Below are 17,252 nucleotides of genomic sequence, written 5' to 3' on the forward strand. Positions count from 1 at the left end.
GGAAGAGAGAGAAAAAAAAAAAAAAGAACTCCTGGGTCACCTGTATGGAGAAAAAAACAAAAACAAACAATAAAAACAAACAGAGGAGACAGCAAACAACAAAGAGCAACATAATAATAGAGAAAACAAAGCACCATCACAATAAACTAGCTAGTCATAGATATCAATATTTACTAAATAATAAACGATATTGTGCAGCACGCAAGATAGACAGCGCACAGTGTGCTTTGAGGCAGCAGCCAAGAAAGCTTTAGTCCGCGTCTGTGAATACCCATGTGTGCATACCTGTGTGGATCAGCATGCTTGCATTCCAAAGGTTTCTCCATGTAATGATCTGCTAGGGAGTGTGGGGGGGCCACAGCCCCTTCCTCCAGGGTGTGAAGCGGGTATGGAGGAGATCAAAACTCCAGACATCCAGAGGCCCCCAGAACACAAGAGACCATGGAAGACCAACAGAGGGGCAGCCGCGCCACTGTCCCAGTAAGAGCTGAGGAGAGTCCCAGATGAGGGCTCGCCCAGCAGCCGCGGAGCAGAAGTCAGGGGGAGTTGCAGTGACGCGCCCGTGAGCTCCGCCGGCCCCCAGCTGTGCCTGAGTGACCGAGCCCCAGGCCGAGAGGCCGGGGGCACCCCACCTCCAAAGGGGCCCGAGCGAGCCCCAGGCCCCAGGCCCCGACAAGCGGCCGCCAAGGAGTGAGCCGGTGTGTACCCGGACGCCCACCCCCAGACACAAAGAACCACCAACACACCGACACCTGAGGGAGTCCGCCACCGGCAGGGGAAGTGGTGGTGGGTGGAGATAGGCCTCCAAACCTTGGAGGGCCTGAGGTGTCCCCAGAGAGGTGGCGTCTGATACCCAACCTGACATATAGACACAGACATACAGGCACACACAGACACAAACATCCATTCCCACCCTCATGCTCTCATATGCACTCACTCCACACTCAACCAACGTGGAGACAGACATAAAGAGACGCTGTACACACAATCACACTCCCCAAGCGTACTCTACAAACCGGGTCTAGGTACCCTTGCCCCTGGAGGGGGGAATTGCACCCAGACCCAGGTGGTGTTACCCTTTTCCCTGCGGTGGGGAGAGGCAGACCACCCCGACTCCGCAGCAGCAGGGAGGCCCCACACCCCAGACCGCAGTCGGACGGCCAACTCCGAGGAGAGAGCTTCTTAAGAGGGTGTTAAAAGTGTTACTGGACCACCTAGATGACATGAGGTTGTTGTCTGATTCCCTGAGCCAGAGGACGGCTAGAGAGGGTCAGAGCAATGACACCAGTAAAGTGTGGTGACCCTCTCTTTAAACGAGGGTCACCAAGAGAGGGGGTGTGGGGATCAGGGAAATTATTTTACTGCTACTATTCATAACTGTCATCATTACCATTGCATTAATAACATAATCTACAGCATTGATATTGCATTCAGATGTTCAAACATATTGGCACCCAATTAGCCTTTATTACGGGTGCAGTTATAACCACTTTAAACTGTTGAGTTAAATCTATAATCTTAAATGCTTATATGCTGATTATATTGGGTTATAAAAGGAAGGCTCTGTGCCAAAGTAGACAGGAAACTGCATGCTTTTGCAGAGCATGCTTTTGCAGAGCGTGCTTCCGAAAGTGAAACTAAGCAGAGTATGAGTGACGTGGAGCTTAGAAGGTTAATCTTACAGTAAAATAGTAGCTGAGCAGAGGCCTGAGTGTATTCAGCAACATGCTGCGTTTGAGTTTGCTTGGTAACAGATGACTCAGAATAAGTCAGGAAGTGTACTTCTAAAATGTCTTTGTTTCCTCTGTAAAGTGTGCATTTTTTGGTGGTTATTTTTAGGAGCTGTCTGGATGAGGCTATTTGAATAACCAGGATATTCATTATTGTCTTTTATTCGTTTATATTCTTTTTATTAAGCTTTGAGTAGTGGCATTTAATTAAAGCATTTATTCAACATATACATATATAGTTTTAGTTAGATTGTTACACATATGAGAATGGCCTCTGTCTGGTTGTGAGTTTTAGTAGGCGAGGTGAGAGGAGAAATAGTGCAATTGAGGTCGGGAGACACATACACACACATCTTAGGTAGATTCATTTCTAGGTAAGAGTTCAGACATATTTTGCAAGCTTGCAACTGCATTTTGAGTCTGCAGAATAGCTAGGTTTCATTTGACGTAGACGTGACGTCGACGTAAAGCGCGAAATTTGACTGGCGGTCGGAAGTGAAAAAGATAAGCGCAAAATCACAGACAGACAGTACGCAAAATGCCTATGTCCTGTTGTGTTTACGGATGCTCCAGTAGGTCGACCAGAGAAACTGATAAACAGTATTTTAGGGTACCAAAAATAGCCCAACGAAGAGGAGAAAAATGGAAAATTCTAACCGAAAAACGTAGGAAAAAATGGATTTTAAATTTACGTTTACAGTCGGGAGGAGCAGAGTCTGCCAATGCCCGTGTCTGCAGCGACCACTTCGTCAGAGGTAATGTTATGTTTGCAAACGAACTTATTAGCATTAGGTTGTCGTTAAATTCTCGTTTACTTAGTGCTTTTAAGTTAGTAGTCTAATATTGACTTGATTGGGACTATAGGCTGCCCAAGTGCTTTGGATGACGAAGAGTCGGAGGACTGGGCTCCGACGGTCAATCTCGGCTACGAACGAAAACCCAGATCGGAATCAGTTCTCAAACGAGAGAAAAGAATGAAGCTTAAGGCAGAACAGCATCGATGTGCAGAGGCGATTTTGGATATGCAACAGACGGCTGAGAGCCCGGATTTGAGCCTAGTGACAGTGGAGAACCCCGAACTGCAGCTTCCAGCTGAGAATCCACAACCAGAAGACTTCAGTGTGAATGAGACATTCACTTATCCAGGTAAGATATTGTGCTGAGATGTAAAACAAACAAGAATCATGTCAAAGAAACAAACAAACAACTGTCACTATAACGAAGTCCTAAGGATGTGGCATGTTTGTTGACGTTAAAGCCGCTACCGCTAACTGTTAGCGTGTTTAAGATAAAGCAATATAAGAACAAACACTCACCCTTGCAAACACCAAACTGTATCCATCACGGAGACGTTTTGTTCCAAGGTTGTGGACCCACCCGCTGACAAAAAAATTGTACGCCTCCAGACTCTTGAAAGCTTTCATTTGCTGCCTAGTGTAGTAAGAAGTCTGGAGGACCAAGTAGTTGGTGATATCCACAGCCTCGATAGTAGTCAAATCCTTTACTTCTGTGGTGTATTCGGACATTTTCAAAGAATACGGATCACGTCCGATATATTTTTTAACTATCTGTTTATATCTCTCCCGAGAAACGGGGTCTAAAGTTGCACAATAGCTCCTCTCCTGACTCTCCACAGTGTCCTCCATGTTTACTTCCGCCCTCCACTCAAAAATCGCGCTGCCTCCGCACGTCATCAGAACCACGTGACCGCAACCCAACTATTGACAGTTTTGTTGCAGAGCATGCATCTGAGGTTTTGGAGAAGCAAGAGCGAGATGAGCTACAGGAAGCACCTGGCTTGGAGGCGAAGAAAATGTTCTTTTCAAACTGTGTCAAAAGTCGTTACCAGAACATTTGTGGTTTTGAAAGTTATGCATGTATGTATCTGCTTTGACACATGAGGGGGCGTCATAAATAATACCCTGATGCTATAAAAACAACTGCTTGTCTATTATTGGGCGGAGATCTACAGCTGATGTTTTGCAGTGTTCATCTCCCCACACGTGTGTTCATTAAAATCATCGTTTGACCTAACTCTTCTGGAGCTTCGTTGTTTTGTTCTCATCCTCAATATTCTGAACACGCAACAAAAGACATCCAGCACAACCCACATACACAGGACTCAGACTGCAATTCAGTACTCTTTGTTTTCATTGCTTTTCTTTTTTTGCCTCCTCTGCCAGACACCGGGACTCAATTAGCCACCCAATCAGCCTCCTCTGACACTGGCCTGCAAAGCCACTGCAATACCCTCTCCCTGCAGCTGAGCCATGAGCCCCACCCACCACAGAAACCATGTTGATGTGTCACAGCAATAAGCCATGCATATTGTTAAGTAAATGGGTTTTTTTTTATTCAGACCAACAGCAAACTGTTAGATGAAGAAAGCAACCCTGGAAGATTTTGTTTCAGAATTGTGGTCTGTATCTGTGTTTAATTTTCTTTCATCTTTAACAGGTTTTTAAATGCATTCTTTGCATGCAAACTGTATGCAATTTTTGTATACATATGCAATGTCCTCAAATTCAAGTATCAAGTCCTTTGATTTGTTTCCTTGTTTTATATGTATGTTCATTCATTGCTTAGTGATGGGAAGGCCATTTGGGACAGCCTGTGTCCAACAGTAAATGGTCTGTGGGAGGGGCTCAGCATACATATTTAAAAGTCAAAAAGTCAAATTCAGACTGGTGTGGCTAACAATGGCTCTCCAACAGTTTGTCGGCTGTTTCTTTGTGACGATCATTCTCTCATGCAAAGGTGAGAAAGAAATTCGATTTTGTTTCTCATGACCTATTTTATATGAAGACTGGACAGAGTACAATGTTAATTTAAGGTTCAGCTGTACAGATTTTAACAACTATTGTAATTAAAAGTACTCTACTATACTTCAAAGCAGCCCACTTGGTAGCCTGCTTGTAGATGGATCCAAGATAAGAAAGAGAGTCAAAAAATCCACCTGGTAAAAAAGCAAATACCTAGAGGTGAAAGCAGGACTATGTTTCACTTTACAATGTAGATCAGATCAGTAAAGTCCCTGTATCTGATGTGATCCACAGCACTTTATTTATCATTTTGCCAATTTTCTGCTAATGCATTTTCTGTCCAGCCAGCAGTTCGTGTCCCCTTTTCTTTCCAAAACTTTTTCTGTTTGAAATATTTAAGCAATAGTAATGTAAACAGTTCAAGTTAATTGGGTTATTTATTATATTTTTTGTATTGACAAATAGAAATGTAGTAGAGAGTAACTATGTGCTCACTGAGAGGGCTGAGTTCAGTGACATGATGTTAACTACTACTGATAAAGTACAACTTGATCATTAAACATAAAACAGGTTTTAGTTTAGTGTTAACAATGTTTACTAACTGGTTAATTACATGGTTTGTTAACTCTCAAGTTGCTGTTGGTCTTTATAAATGGGTATTGTTCCCAAATGGTTAACAATGTGCTGTACAGCTGTAACATTATTATAATACCCGTTAAGATGTTGAAACTGATCATTGTAACCCTGCATATTCATACAGAGAACGCACAGGGAAAAGTGTGCAAAACAAAAGTCTTCACTAAATGTTTGTTTTCACTTGATGTTTGGGTAGTGAGCAAGCAAAGTTCATATATACTTTATATATAGTACTTATGACAGTACATTTTTGACCAATTCAACATCATTATAATTTGGACTGCCCCTTTCCCAAAATGTTCAGGTAAACAATTCTGAAAGTTTGAGGAAATAAGAAAAGGCAGTGTAGATCCAAGTTGACTTTTCAGGTATTTACTTTCTGTCTGACTAATGCTTCAAAATGTAAATCATGATGTGCAGTACACTGGTTTAACATTTTTTTATAATTATTTTCTCCTTTATTTTTCAGATGGCCATGCACAGATATTTGGTAAGGATATTTGTATTTATAATATCCAAGAACAAGTTTCAAGTTTAGTTTCAACCTTAGCTGTTTTCTCTGCTGAGCTAAAAAAAAAAAAAGAAAAAAAAAGGAGGCAGTACTAATCTCATTGGTTTGAGCAAAAGAAAACTGGGGATTAAATGTCTTTATTCCTTCCTTTGCTATCTTTAACACCTATACTACTACTAAAGGACACTTTGGAGATTGTGTCCCCCTTTTCTAAGAAGCAGGGGATCACTGTTTATCACTGTCAGTAACAATCTAAAGTTAACTAATTGGAGCAATTAACCATAACAAGTGAAGAGCACCAGCACAGTCTAAAGATTTTTGAAAGCTACAGTGTAGCCATAGAGCTTGCCATATAGAGAATAGGAACTTTTAATATAAGAGATACCTGTTGTGTGTATGTCTGTGTTTGCATGTAAAGATGAAAATGATTTTCTTTTAGTACTTTTCAGGTCTTGTAGTTAAATCATGGTTCACTTGTCTCATAGTGGATGTTCTGCAGTCCTCACAAACTCATAATTCAGATGAGGGAGTTGGATAGCCTAGACTAGATGAAAATTGTCTTTTGGCTCTAGCTCTACAGCTGATTATGTAGATTATAGGATTATTTATATGGTTTAGTAGTAGTAGTTAACATGGAACAGAGTGGTGCAAAAAATAGAAATCTTGTAAAATATAAAAATTTTTTAAAAACAACTAAATTTGGCAAAAAGCTCTCATCTCTGATAATATTTATATTCATAAACTTATCCATTTACACTGAAATAACATAAAGAATCAAACAACAAAATACCAATGAAAAAATGTAAAACGATTTAAAACGAAAAGCGTCTGGGCTTCTGTCCAGACGCTTTTCTTTCCAAGATACCTTTTTCTGTTGTTTCATTTCATACGCTGAAATGAAAGAATAGACTTAATAAACCACTAAAGTTTTTTTTAAATGTATTCTATTGACTCATCAAAGTACCTACCTTTGGCAGATATAACAGCTGAACACACCCATGGCATTCTTTCTAAAATGCAAACCAAATGTTCCTCAGAAAGTTCTTCCCAACTCTGTTGCAGAAGTTCCCATAAATGTGTGGCACTTGTAGGGTGCTTTGTTTTCACTCTTATGTCCAGGTCATCAAAATCAGCTCAGTGGGCTCTTATCCATGTTTTGAAGCTTATTAACTTGTTCTTTTTTCACGAGGTAGTTCTGGCATAGCTTCATCTTATATTTTGGGTTATTATCTTTCTGTAGGATGAACCCCTAAACAGCTAGGCACATACCAGAGGATGCTGCATGGCTCTGCAGAATGCTGTGGTACCCAATTTGGTTGAGGGTGCCTACTTACTTTTGTACCATTTCAGGCTATTCATTGGACAAGAAGAAGAATTGATGTGTTAAAAAAATTTCTTCCAAAACCTTCGATCAGTAGTGTACAGTTCCTTGCAGGAGTAACACCATGGATTTGGGAACCGTGAAAAAGAAATATCACTTTGGGCCCCACCACTTTAATGTTGCAAACACTGCCAGCCCTAGAATTATAACTCTGTGCAGACATCGACCAATGTTCTGCTTAGATGAATAGATTTTTTTTAATTTATGCAAGACTGAGAAATGTGCAATTTGTTACATTTTAATATTTTTCATGATAATATTATTAGATTTTTTTTTGTTTGTCTGTTTTTTACAATGATTGGTGCCTTTACATCAAATACAAATATAAATTAAATAGCCATTAACTTTTTGGATGGATATAAATTTAAAATCTCATCTATAAAATGGTTTAAAATTATGTTTTACTGATCAAAATTGTTTTATTTAAATTATTAAGGTACTGGCAAATATAACTTAACTCAGTTACCGAATAAAGTGTAGCCAACTGAAAAGTATCTATGTCATGAGACCTAAGTGGAACTCAGATAGATTTTATTTAATTTTATAATGCTGTCATGGACTGACATTCCTCACTGGCCGACCTGCCTGTTGTGTGACAAATGCATTTTATTGCAAAATAAATAAAAAGTCTGTAGGAAAAAAATCCCAAGGGGCCTCCCTGCAATTAGACACATTGCTTGTCATAAAAGAATGAACTTTGTTCTTCAACTAACAGAGGTGCTGGTTCAGTGTCAGGAGTGTGGGTATTGGGAGATGGGATTGGGACAACTAAGCCTGAGCCAAAGCTCTGATCTGTATAGGGTCTGCCTGCACAACACAAACACATTGTTTTCTTTTAGAACTGGCGAAAGCTAACTAATACTAGGAAATTTAAGCAGTTTCTATTGACTTTGGAATTAGTTTAATTTCCATCTGTTAACCTTTTCTTTTTTAAACTTCACTGTTAACGGAGCCATCCTACCACTTTAAAATTTACAGTTACAATTTACAATATTACAACTTCTGAATCTTATATTCACAACATATCATTTCTGTGTTTTGTTTGCAGGTGTGCCCATTTTATTGGCTGGGTCTGGATCGACTCGATGCTCTGGAAGAGTTGAAGTTTATCACAATAACATCTGGGGAACAGTCTGTGATGATGGCTGGGACTTAAATGATGCTGAGGTGGTTTGCAGACAGATAAACTGTGGGTCGGCACTACAAGCTCCTCGATCAGCTTACTTTGGTGCAGGAACTGGACAGATTTGGCTTGATGACGTGGTCTGTTCAGGAAGTGAAAGCTCTCTAACTCAGTGTCAGCACAGTGCATTTGGATCACACAACTGTGGACATCACGAGGATGCTGGTGTCATTTGTTCAGGTGAGAAAACGTTTTTAGGTCATTATCCTCTTGTGTGACATACATGAGTTGTGTCACACATAACTGTGGGCACAATAATAATGCTGGCATCATCTGTTCTGTTAAGATATATTTTTCTCATCCAAGGCATGCCAAATACTAGAAATATATAAAAGGCAATTGAGTTAAAACAGATAAGGTAACCTGAGACCAGGAGGACACACAATATGTGTAAAATTTTCAAGGTTTATATCTCGTAAATACACATGATTTTATGCAAAATCACATCTGATCAGTCAGTTTGTACTTTATATTTACATACAACTATAGATGAACATTACAAGTCCTTTATGTTCCTATCTTTTCTGTTTTTTGGGGGGAGTTTTCAGGTGTGCCCATCCGATTAGGTGGGTCTGGATCAACTCGGTGCTCTGGAAGAGTTGAAGTTTATCACAATAACATCTGGGGAACAGTCTGTGATGATGGCTGGGACTTAAATGATGCTGAGGTGGTTTGCAGAGAATTAAACTGTGGGTCGGCACTACAAGCTCCTCGATCAGCTTACTTTGGTGCAGGAACTGGACAAATTTGGCTTGATGACGTGGTCTGTTCAGGAAGTGAAAGCTCTCTAACTCAGTGTCAGCACAGTGCATTTGGATCACACAACTGTATACATGGTGAGGATGCTGGTGTCATTTGTTCAGGTGAGAAAACGTTTAGATACTAACCCTAATCCTATTTTAAGTAATACTGTTCAAACAACTATGGGCACTATCACAACACTGGTGTCATCTGTTTAGGTGAGATATATCCACAGAATGCCAAATACTGTAAAAAATAATTTCTTGTTTTCACAATTATTTGTATAGTCGTCATAGTCTTCAAAGGCAAATGAGTTAAAACACTGGCAGGGCATGCAAATCCAGCTTCAGGTCGTGTGGAGGAGATCAGGATGGTGGGACCTAAAAGCCAAATGAAAAACATGGAGGTGAAAAGGCACCACAAGAGCTTTGACCAGAGGCTAACTGTCACGGTCCTGTGTTTTTGGTTTTTGTACTTTTACTTTGGATTTTATTATGATTTATGACTATTTGTGTTTTGGTTTCCCAGTGTTTATTCAGTGCTCCTTCTGTTTTGTGTCATCCCTGCCTGTATATCCCTTCTAGTGTCGTCAGGTCTCTGTGTTAAGCCCGCGTCTCTGAGTCTGTGTCTTTGCGTGTGTGTGTTTTGTGTTTTACTTTGAAGGTCCGTGTCTGATGTCAGTGTGTTCAGCGTGTTTTCGTTTCGTTTCCCCTGTCCCGTCCTGTCTAATTACTGTCTAATTACTCCCAGCTGTGCCCTCCTTCTGTGTCTCATTCCTTCGTTATCCTTCTGTGTATTTAAGCCTTTTGTCTGCCTCTGACTGCAGTTGCTGGTTCGTCTGCGTTATATGGTGTTTTGTTCTCTAGTCTGCGTTATCTCCCTGCATCTCTGTTCTGGTTTCAAGTTAGTTTTGCTAGTTTAGGTTTGTCAGTTCTGTTCTCGCCAGCCTCGCCCTTTTTTCGTTGTTTGCCATCCACTTCAATAAAGCTCACTCTCATCAGAAGAAGTGCTTGCATTTTGGGTCCTTTAATAATTTACAAACGGCTTGCCCCGCTGGCCGTGACAGTACGAACCAGCCATCAATGGACCCAGCAGCATTTGACTCGCTCAAGGAGCTCTGTGAGGATATTGTGTACTCTGTGGACAAATTGATTAATTTGTGGCTGGAACATGAGGGGAAAGAACTTCGGCAAGCTGTGGCTAACCAGCTACAGCGATTGGTTTCAGCTCACTTCACCTGCTCGCACAGAATTTCATTCTGAATGAGCTTCGCCTTCACCCCCTGGCTGCTACCACCCACCCAGCAACTAATGCTTCGCTGCCTGGCCCGACGGAGGTTGTTCTGCCCGGCCCGTCGGCTGAGCCTTTGAAAGGGAAATGACACTCACGCCGTCAACGCCCCTCACCACAGTCGGACCTCGGGATATCAGAGCAGCCGACTGTGGTGAGTAAAAAGGACAATATTACTGGTTTGAACTTCAGGACTTTTTCTTCTGGGGTTGTTCGGGGTGTGTTGATGAGACCTAATACGCGTAGCTTACCTGCCTTCGTAGTAACTAACCTCTCCCAGGTTGGTATTTTTAAGACTTCTGGGAAAACAAAGGGCTGTGTTTCTTCTGCTTCTTCTGAGCCTGGATTAACTCTCTCTGACCCTGTTAATCCTGTATCAGCTATCCCAGAGTCTGCTAAAGCTGTGGCTTTCACCAAACAACCCCAGCTCTAATGATACTAAGACTGTTTTATTTTCCAAGCTGCCACCTCAAGAGACTGTTCAGTGTGCACCTGAATGTGTCATTTCTTGGACTACTGACACTCATTCAAAGACATTAAGTGGTAATGTTGCAGGAATTCAGGGCCTCCCAGAGGCTGCGTTCCCTAGAGACTGAAAAGCCAGCATTGCCCGAGTCATTTAAAAGTTCCACCGAGTCCGCTCAATTAGCGGCCCAGCAACCGTCAGCTCAGTCTCCAGTGTCACCTGCTCAGCAGCCACTAGCTCAGTCTCCAGTGTCACCTGCTCAGCAGCCACTAGCTCAGTCTCCATTGTCCCCGATACCTGTAGCTCAGACTCCAGTGTCCCCGCTACCTGTAGCTCAGTCTTCGGTTCTGTGAGCCACTCAGCCATCCATCATCTCTATGCAGGGAGAAAATCTAATTCCCAACCAGGGTGTTTCTCATAACTTAGCTGCTTTAGGTGCAGTTATTCACTCCAGGGTCTCCCCAGAGGCTAGGTCTCAGTCCCCAGCTGATTCTGGCCCCCTGAAGGTTAAGCAGGCCCCTAGGAACTGCACCATGTCAGTGCTTCCTGGGCTGAGCCAGGACCCTGTGCAGTTCCAGTTACCTTTGTGTCTGCCAGAGGTCCCGAACCTGCTGGTTCTGATCCGTCTCTGCTAGGAGTCTCGGCGCCTGCTGGTCCTGTGTCTGTCTTCGCTGGAAGGTCCAAGGGGCCCATCCAGCCATCACCGCCGCCTGCAGCTCCATCATCTACGGCTTCCACGCCGTTGCCTGCAATTCCATCATCTACGATTTCCATGCCGTCGCCTGCAGCTCCATCACCTATGGCTTCCACATCCTCACCTGGTCCAGCACCATCCTCGCCTGGTCCAGCCTCTGTCTTGCCATCAAATGCGACTCGGCCTGGACGACCTCGCCTTTGCCGGCCACTTTCCAGGCCTCTAGCTGGACATTATCGCTGTCGAGGGCGGCCCCCTGAACGAGGTCACCTCTGTCACCACTACCTGCCGCGTGGCCAGCCTCCGGACTGCTCTGTCGCTGCCACTGCCTTCCGCATTGTCGGCCTCCAGATTTCCTTTAATGGTGTCACTATCGCTGCTTTTCACACAGTCAGCCTCCTGAACTGAACTGTATTTTTTTGTTTTTTTGGGGTTTTTTTTATTTTGATTTTATTGATTAGCATTCAAATATCTCAGTGAAGACAGAACAAAGATCTACCACAAAGCAAGAAAGCATGAGACAAGGCTAATCAAAAGGTATTGGCTGAAGCATTTGCTTATTACGCCAACCCTTTTAACAAAAGATCTTTTTGCATGCATGTTTTGAACTCTTGTGCTGTTGGCCTCTGGGCTGGTCCCCTGAACTGGTTTTGGGACTGTTTTCTTGGGCTCCAGTATTTTTTTTTTTTAGTTTTGGACCCATGTTTTGTTTTGGGACCTTCTGGTGCTCCGTGTTCTGTTTCCCTGACCATGTGACACTAACACACTGCCCTTCAGGCAGCTCAGGACCCTCAGGCTCAGGGGAGTTTAGGACTTCAGCACAGGGCATGCAATCCCATCTGACTGGGAGTGCTCAACAGGACAAGCAAAGTCTACTGGCTCTAGAAGTAAGGCAGCTGGTCAAAGATAATTGCAACGCCTGGCTTGCAGTTGTGAGTCCATCAGAGGAGCCTTGCTTCATCTTTCAGAGGGCTGTCCAGGTGATGATAATAAAGGCCAAAAAAAAGAGGATGCTCAGGTTTCAGTCTGTTAGCTGTGTCTTCATGTTGTTATTAAATAAAGAATGTCCAGGATTGTTGGGAACAGAAGTAGCTGAGGTTTATTACAGATAATTGCCCTCATGGCAGAGAGACTGATAAAATATTTATGTTCTTAGAATTATGAATCCTGGAAGAGAACTTAAGAGATCCTCACTCAGCTCCTCATCCACAAGCAATGCTGGATAACAGTGTAGCTGAGTACATTGAACTTTAAGTATTTATTGTCATTGTCAGAGAACAATGAAATTGCGTTTGGGGCTTCCATACAAACCGTAAATAAAATAATGAAGAAAATAATAAATACCCCTTAAAACCCAAGTGTAAATATTTAACCCAGTGTGACTCCAGTACAATAAGCCAATCCTTAGCAACAACATAAGAACATGACAAGTAATGTTCATAAGAAATTCAGACAAAGACCTGAGAAACATGACATGAGATATGATGTCAGATATGATAGTTATCTATTTAAGAAAGAGGGGGGGGGGCAGGAGGGGGAAAGAGAATAAAGATATGATGCACCAATGCAGACCAGTTCATTGCTATTAAGAAGTTGGATATGGTTATTGTCCGTGAGAGGGGGGCAGAGAGTTCAGGAGCCTCACAGCCTGTGGATACAGGCTGTTGGCCAGTCTGGATGTTCTGGCCTGTATAGACCTGTACCTTCTCCCTGGGGGCAGCAGATGGAAAAGGTGGCGCGCAGGGTGATGTTGGTCCCGCAGGATACTGTGCACCCTCCTCAGACAGCGAGTGGGGAAGATATTACTGATCTCTGGCAGACTTGTTCCAATAATTCTGCCAGCTTCTTTCACCACCCGCTGGAGTGCTTGCTGATTGGCCTTGGTGCAGCTGGGGAACCACACTAGAAATCCATACATCAGAACGCTGCTGATGGCACAGTTGTAGAAGTTCAACATCAGAGATCTGGGAATGTGTGCGCTCCGCAGTCTCCTCAGGTAGTAGAGGCGCTGTTGGGCCTTCCGTGCAACTGAGGTGATATGGTTGCCCCAGGACAGGTCCTCGGTCACAGTTACCCCCAAGAATTTAAAACTGCTCACCCTCTCCACCGCCTCACTGCCAATGAAGAGAGGCAGATGGTTGTTATGACCCTTCTTCCGGAAATCTACAATGATCTCCTTGGTCTTTTTGGTGTTTAAGACCAAGTTATTGTCGTGGCACTGATTGCGTCATTCGGTCATGTGTAGGTATCTAGACCCAATTGGAGACTCATGAGATGGAGTGGAGTTAATGCACAAAATACAAACCTACCATGTTGGTGTAACAGAAGTCCAATGGGTGGTAGAAAAAATACATCCAAATACGTGCTATATGTGACAAAGACCTTATTCAAACTAAGGGTTTAAATGCACATAGAGTTATGGTAATTAGGGAAATGCCAAACACCATGGTAAACAACTGAAACTACATAGGGAAAACAAGACAAGTGTGGTATAGTAACAAATACCGTAACGGGCGGTCTATCCTTCAAGCTCGGGTACTCTACCAGAGGCCTGGGAGCTTGAGGGTCCTGTATCTCAGCTGTTCCTAGGACTGCGCTTTTCTGGACAGAGATCTCCGATGTTGTTAACGGGATCTGCTGGAGTCACTTGCCTAGTTTGGGTGTCACCGCACCTCTGAACATGCTCTGAGCACAAGATCCATAGAGAGTCTATCACATCAGGCAAGAGCCCAGGTGCAGGCTGTGTAAAGATGCCCCTGAGACAATCCAGCACATATCAGCAGGGTGTAAGATGCCAGCAGGCAGGGCATACATGGAACGCCATAACCAAGTGGCCGGCACAGTGTACAGGAACATCTGTGCCGAGTATGGACTGGAAGTCCTGAGGTCAAAATGGGAGACGTGGGAGACGTGGTAGGGTGGTGGAGAATGAGCGAGCTAAGATCCTGTGGGACTTCCAGATACAGACGGACAAAATGGTGGCGGCTAACCAACCGGACATAGTGGTGGTAGAAAACAGAAGAAGACGGCCGTAGTGATAGATGTAGCGGTTCCCAATGACAACAACATCAGAAAGAAGGAACACGAGCAGCTCCAGAAATAACAAGGGCTCAGAGAAGAGCTCGAGAAAATTTGGAGGGTGAAAGTAACGGTTGTCCCAGTGGTAATCAGAGCACTAGGTGTGGTGACTCCCAAACTAGGCGAGTGGCTCCAGCAGATCCCGGGAACAACATCTGAGATCTCTGTCCAGAAGAGCGCAGTCCTGGGAACAGCTAAGATACTGCGCAGGACCCTCAAGCTCCCAGGGTTGAGGGGCGAGTGGGGAATTTTTATATATATATATATATAAAAATTCCCCACTCGCCCCTGCTGGCGGTCAATCCTTCAAGCTCGGGTCCTCTACCATATATATATATATATATATATAAAAATTCCCCACTCGCCCCTGTGGGCGGTCAATTCTTCAAGCTCGGGTCCTCTACCAGAGGCCTGGGAGCTTGAGGGTCCTGCTCCCAGGAATAGGCTTACCTAAAACTAAGAAAACCCAATCATATAAGACAAAATGAGACAAACTAGAACACAAACATAAAACCCAGGACTAGAACACAAATTTCAAGTTTTGTTATCAAGAGTATTGACATTGCTTTCTGTTAACAGAATTAAATGTTGACAACAGGAATTAAGTGTGTTATAATTTGCTATTCAACCACAGTGTAAAATAACAAATATTTCTCTGTAGTTTAGTGACAATTTATATGAAGCCTCATATGTATACAAAGTGAAATGTCTTATAGTGGCAGTACAGTGATGCTTACAGCAATATCATGCAAATAAAGAGATCAAAGATTAACAGTGTTTGAGCATCTGAATGTTAAATTTAATAGGCTTTCTTAAAATATTTTATTTAATATGAAATACAATAACTTTAAACAAAAGGATTTAATGTAAATATAGAACTACAAACTGTATTTTAATTATGGAAAACTTCTCCATTTTAACTATTAATTGCCATTACAATATTTTTTTTGTTCTTAACTCCTTTTCTGCATTTTCAGGTTCACCCATCAGATTAGCTGGGCCTGAATCAACTCAATGCTCTGGCAGAGTTGAAGTTTATCACAATAACATCTGGGGAACAGTCTGTGATGATGGCTGGGACTTAAATGATGCTGAGGTGGTTTGCAGAGAGTTAAAATGTGGACCGGCATTACAGGCTCCCCAGTTTGCTTATTTTGGTCAAGGAACCGGACAGATTTGGCTTGATGAAGTGACCTGTTCAGGAAATGAAAACTTTCTAACTGGGTGTCAGTTCAGTGGATTTGGAGCACACAACTGTAAACATTCTGAGGACGCTGGTGTCATCTGTTCAGGTAAGATATATATTTTTGGTCATTCACAAGATTTCAAATACAGCAAATAAAACTTATTTTTACAACTACTGAAACCAGTGTTCAAATGTAAAGCGCAAATGAGTTAAAACAAATATGAACAGAAGGTGAATGCTTTGTGTTTGAGCTTATCAAAAGCTAGTATACTCCTATGGCAGTCCAGAGAAATGAAAGGGTTGCATTACTAATTAATAAATTAATAATCTTACCAGCTCCATGGAGGAAGTTCTTGGTGAAAGTGAATCTGGCTGCTGTCAACTCTTCTGTGGACATGAAAGACCCGGCTGTGATGGAGTCCATCATGAATCTGGTAATTTGTGTGATCCCAAAATCTTAGTGAAATGACTATACTTATATTTTAATAACAAAACCTTCGAGCTGTTTTAAAAAAAAGTCTTGGATAATGAGCAATTCCAAAAAATTGCTTTATTAGCATTAGCGTCTTGAGTCTCTTTCATGTCAAATTTCATTTAAAATGTAACAATAACAGTCTATAATTTGTGGTGTAATCATTAAATTTTCTTTTTTCTGTTGTGCAGGTCAAAAATGAGCTGGGAGGTACGAATGGTGACCTAAAAGTGAGCTGGTGGAAACTTCCAGAAAAGAAAGATATCAAAAACGTGACAGAGACGTGTACTCCATAGTTCACACTGTTTGTTTCAATAGCTGGATGAGGGCGGCTTACAGCCTGTAAAAGTGATGTGATTGATTTAATCTTTACTTTTCACATGATATCTGTGTTTGCTTGCTTTCTGTTGTGGTACATTTAGTTGTAAAACAAACATAATGCCATGGTCCTGAGTCTGATCATTCACTGTTTTGTGTTTATTAATATTGACTTATGTTCTTGTTTATTTTGGTTATGTATTCTGTTAAGATTTGCTAATTGTTAGGGTTTGGTTCTGTACACCCTCTGTTCCAGTTCCGTCAGGTCTCAGTGTAAAGCCTGTGTCTCTGCATTTGTGTTGAGTTTCCTGTTTTACTTTGAAAGTCTATGTCTTATGTCAGTGCCTTCAGTTTTGAAGGCTCCCCATCTCGTTTGTGTAATCAGTGTCAGGCATATCTCCCAGCTTTTTCCTCTTGGTCCTGTTCACCTTTTGTATCTAGTGTCTGCGTCTTCCCCTGCTCGTTGTTGCTCCATCCCTCATTCTACACTGTGTGTTCTGTCTGTCAGCCTGCCTGCATAGTTTATTTATATTTTCAATTTAATTATTTTGGTATCCAGCAATAAAGCTGTTTGAGTGCACTTTTTCATCTCCTGGAGTCTGCACTTTGGGTCCACTATTTCTGCCTCCCGCACACAGTACATGACACATAATCTCTTTGACTCCAAACTTTACTTTAATGCGTTTGATGACTTATTTCTGTGATGCATTTCCAAAGAAGACGAGTTCTGTTGGTGCCAGCAGAAAAATATTACTTTCAAATCTGAAACTTAGCATCTGCTTTGAATTGAGATAAAGGAAAGTG

The 17,252-nt window shown here is 42.3% G+C and overlaps 1 protein-coding gene across 1 annotated transcript; it reads left to right on the plus strand.

Moving 5' to 3' along the window:
- Positions 1-1,208: 1,208 nt before the first annotated feature.
- Positions 1,209-17,028, plus strand: LOC113013862 (scavenger receptor cysteine-rich domain-containing protein DMBT1-like). The gene is made up of 8 exons (XM_080291745.1): positions 1,209-2,485; positions 2,595-2,876; positions 5,598-5,618; positions 8,069-8,383; positions 8,752-9,066; positions 15,450-15,764; positions 15,995-16,092; positions 16,322-17,028. The coding sequence occupies exons 1-8, from the start codon at positions 2,269-2,271 to the stop codon at positions 16,424-16,426; spliced, it is 1,668 nt and encodes a 555-aa protein (XP_080147871.1). The 5' UTR covers positions 1,209-2,268; the 3' UTR covers positions 16,427-17,028.
- The last annotated feature ends 224 nt before the right edge of the window (positions 17,029-17,252 follow it).

Source organism: Astatotilapia calliptera, chromosome 3 (genome assembly GCF_964374335.1).
Source record: "Astatotilapia calliptera chromosome 3, fAstCal68.1, whole genome shotgun sequence".
NCBI lineage: Eukaryota > Metazoa > Chordata > Actinopteri > Cichliformes > Cichlidae > Astatotilapia > Astatotilapia calliptera.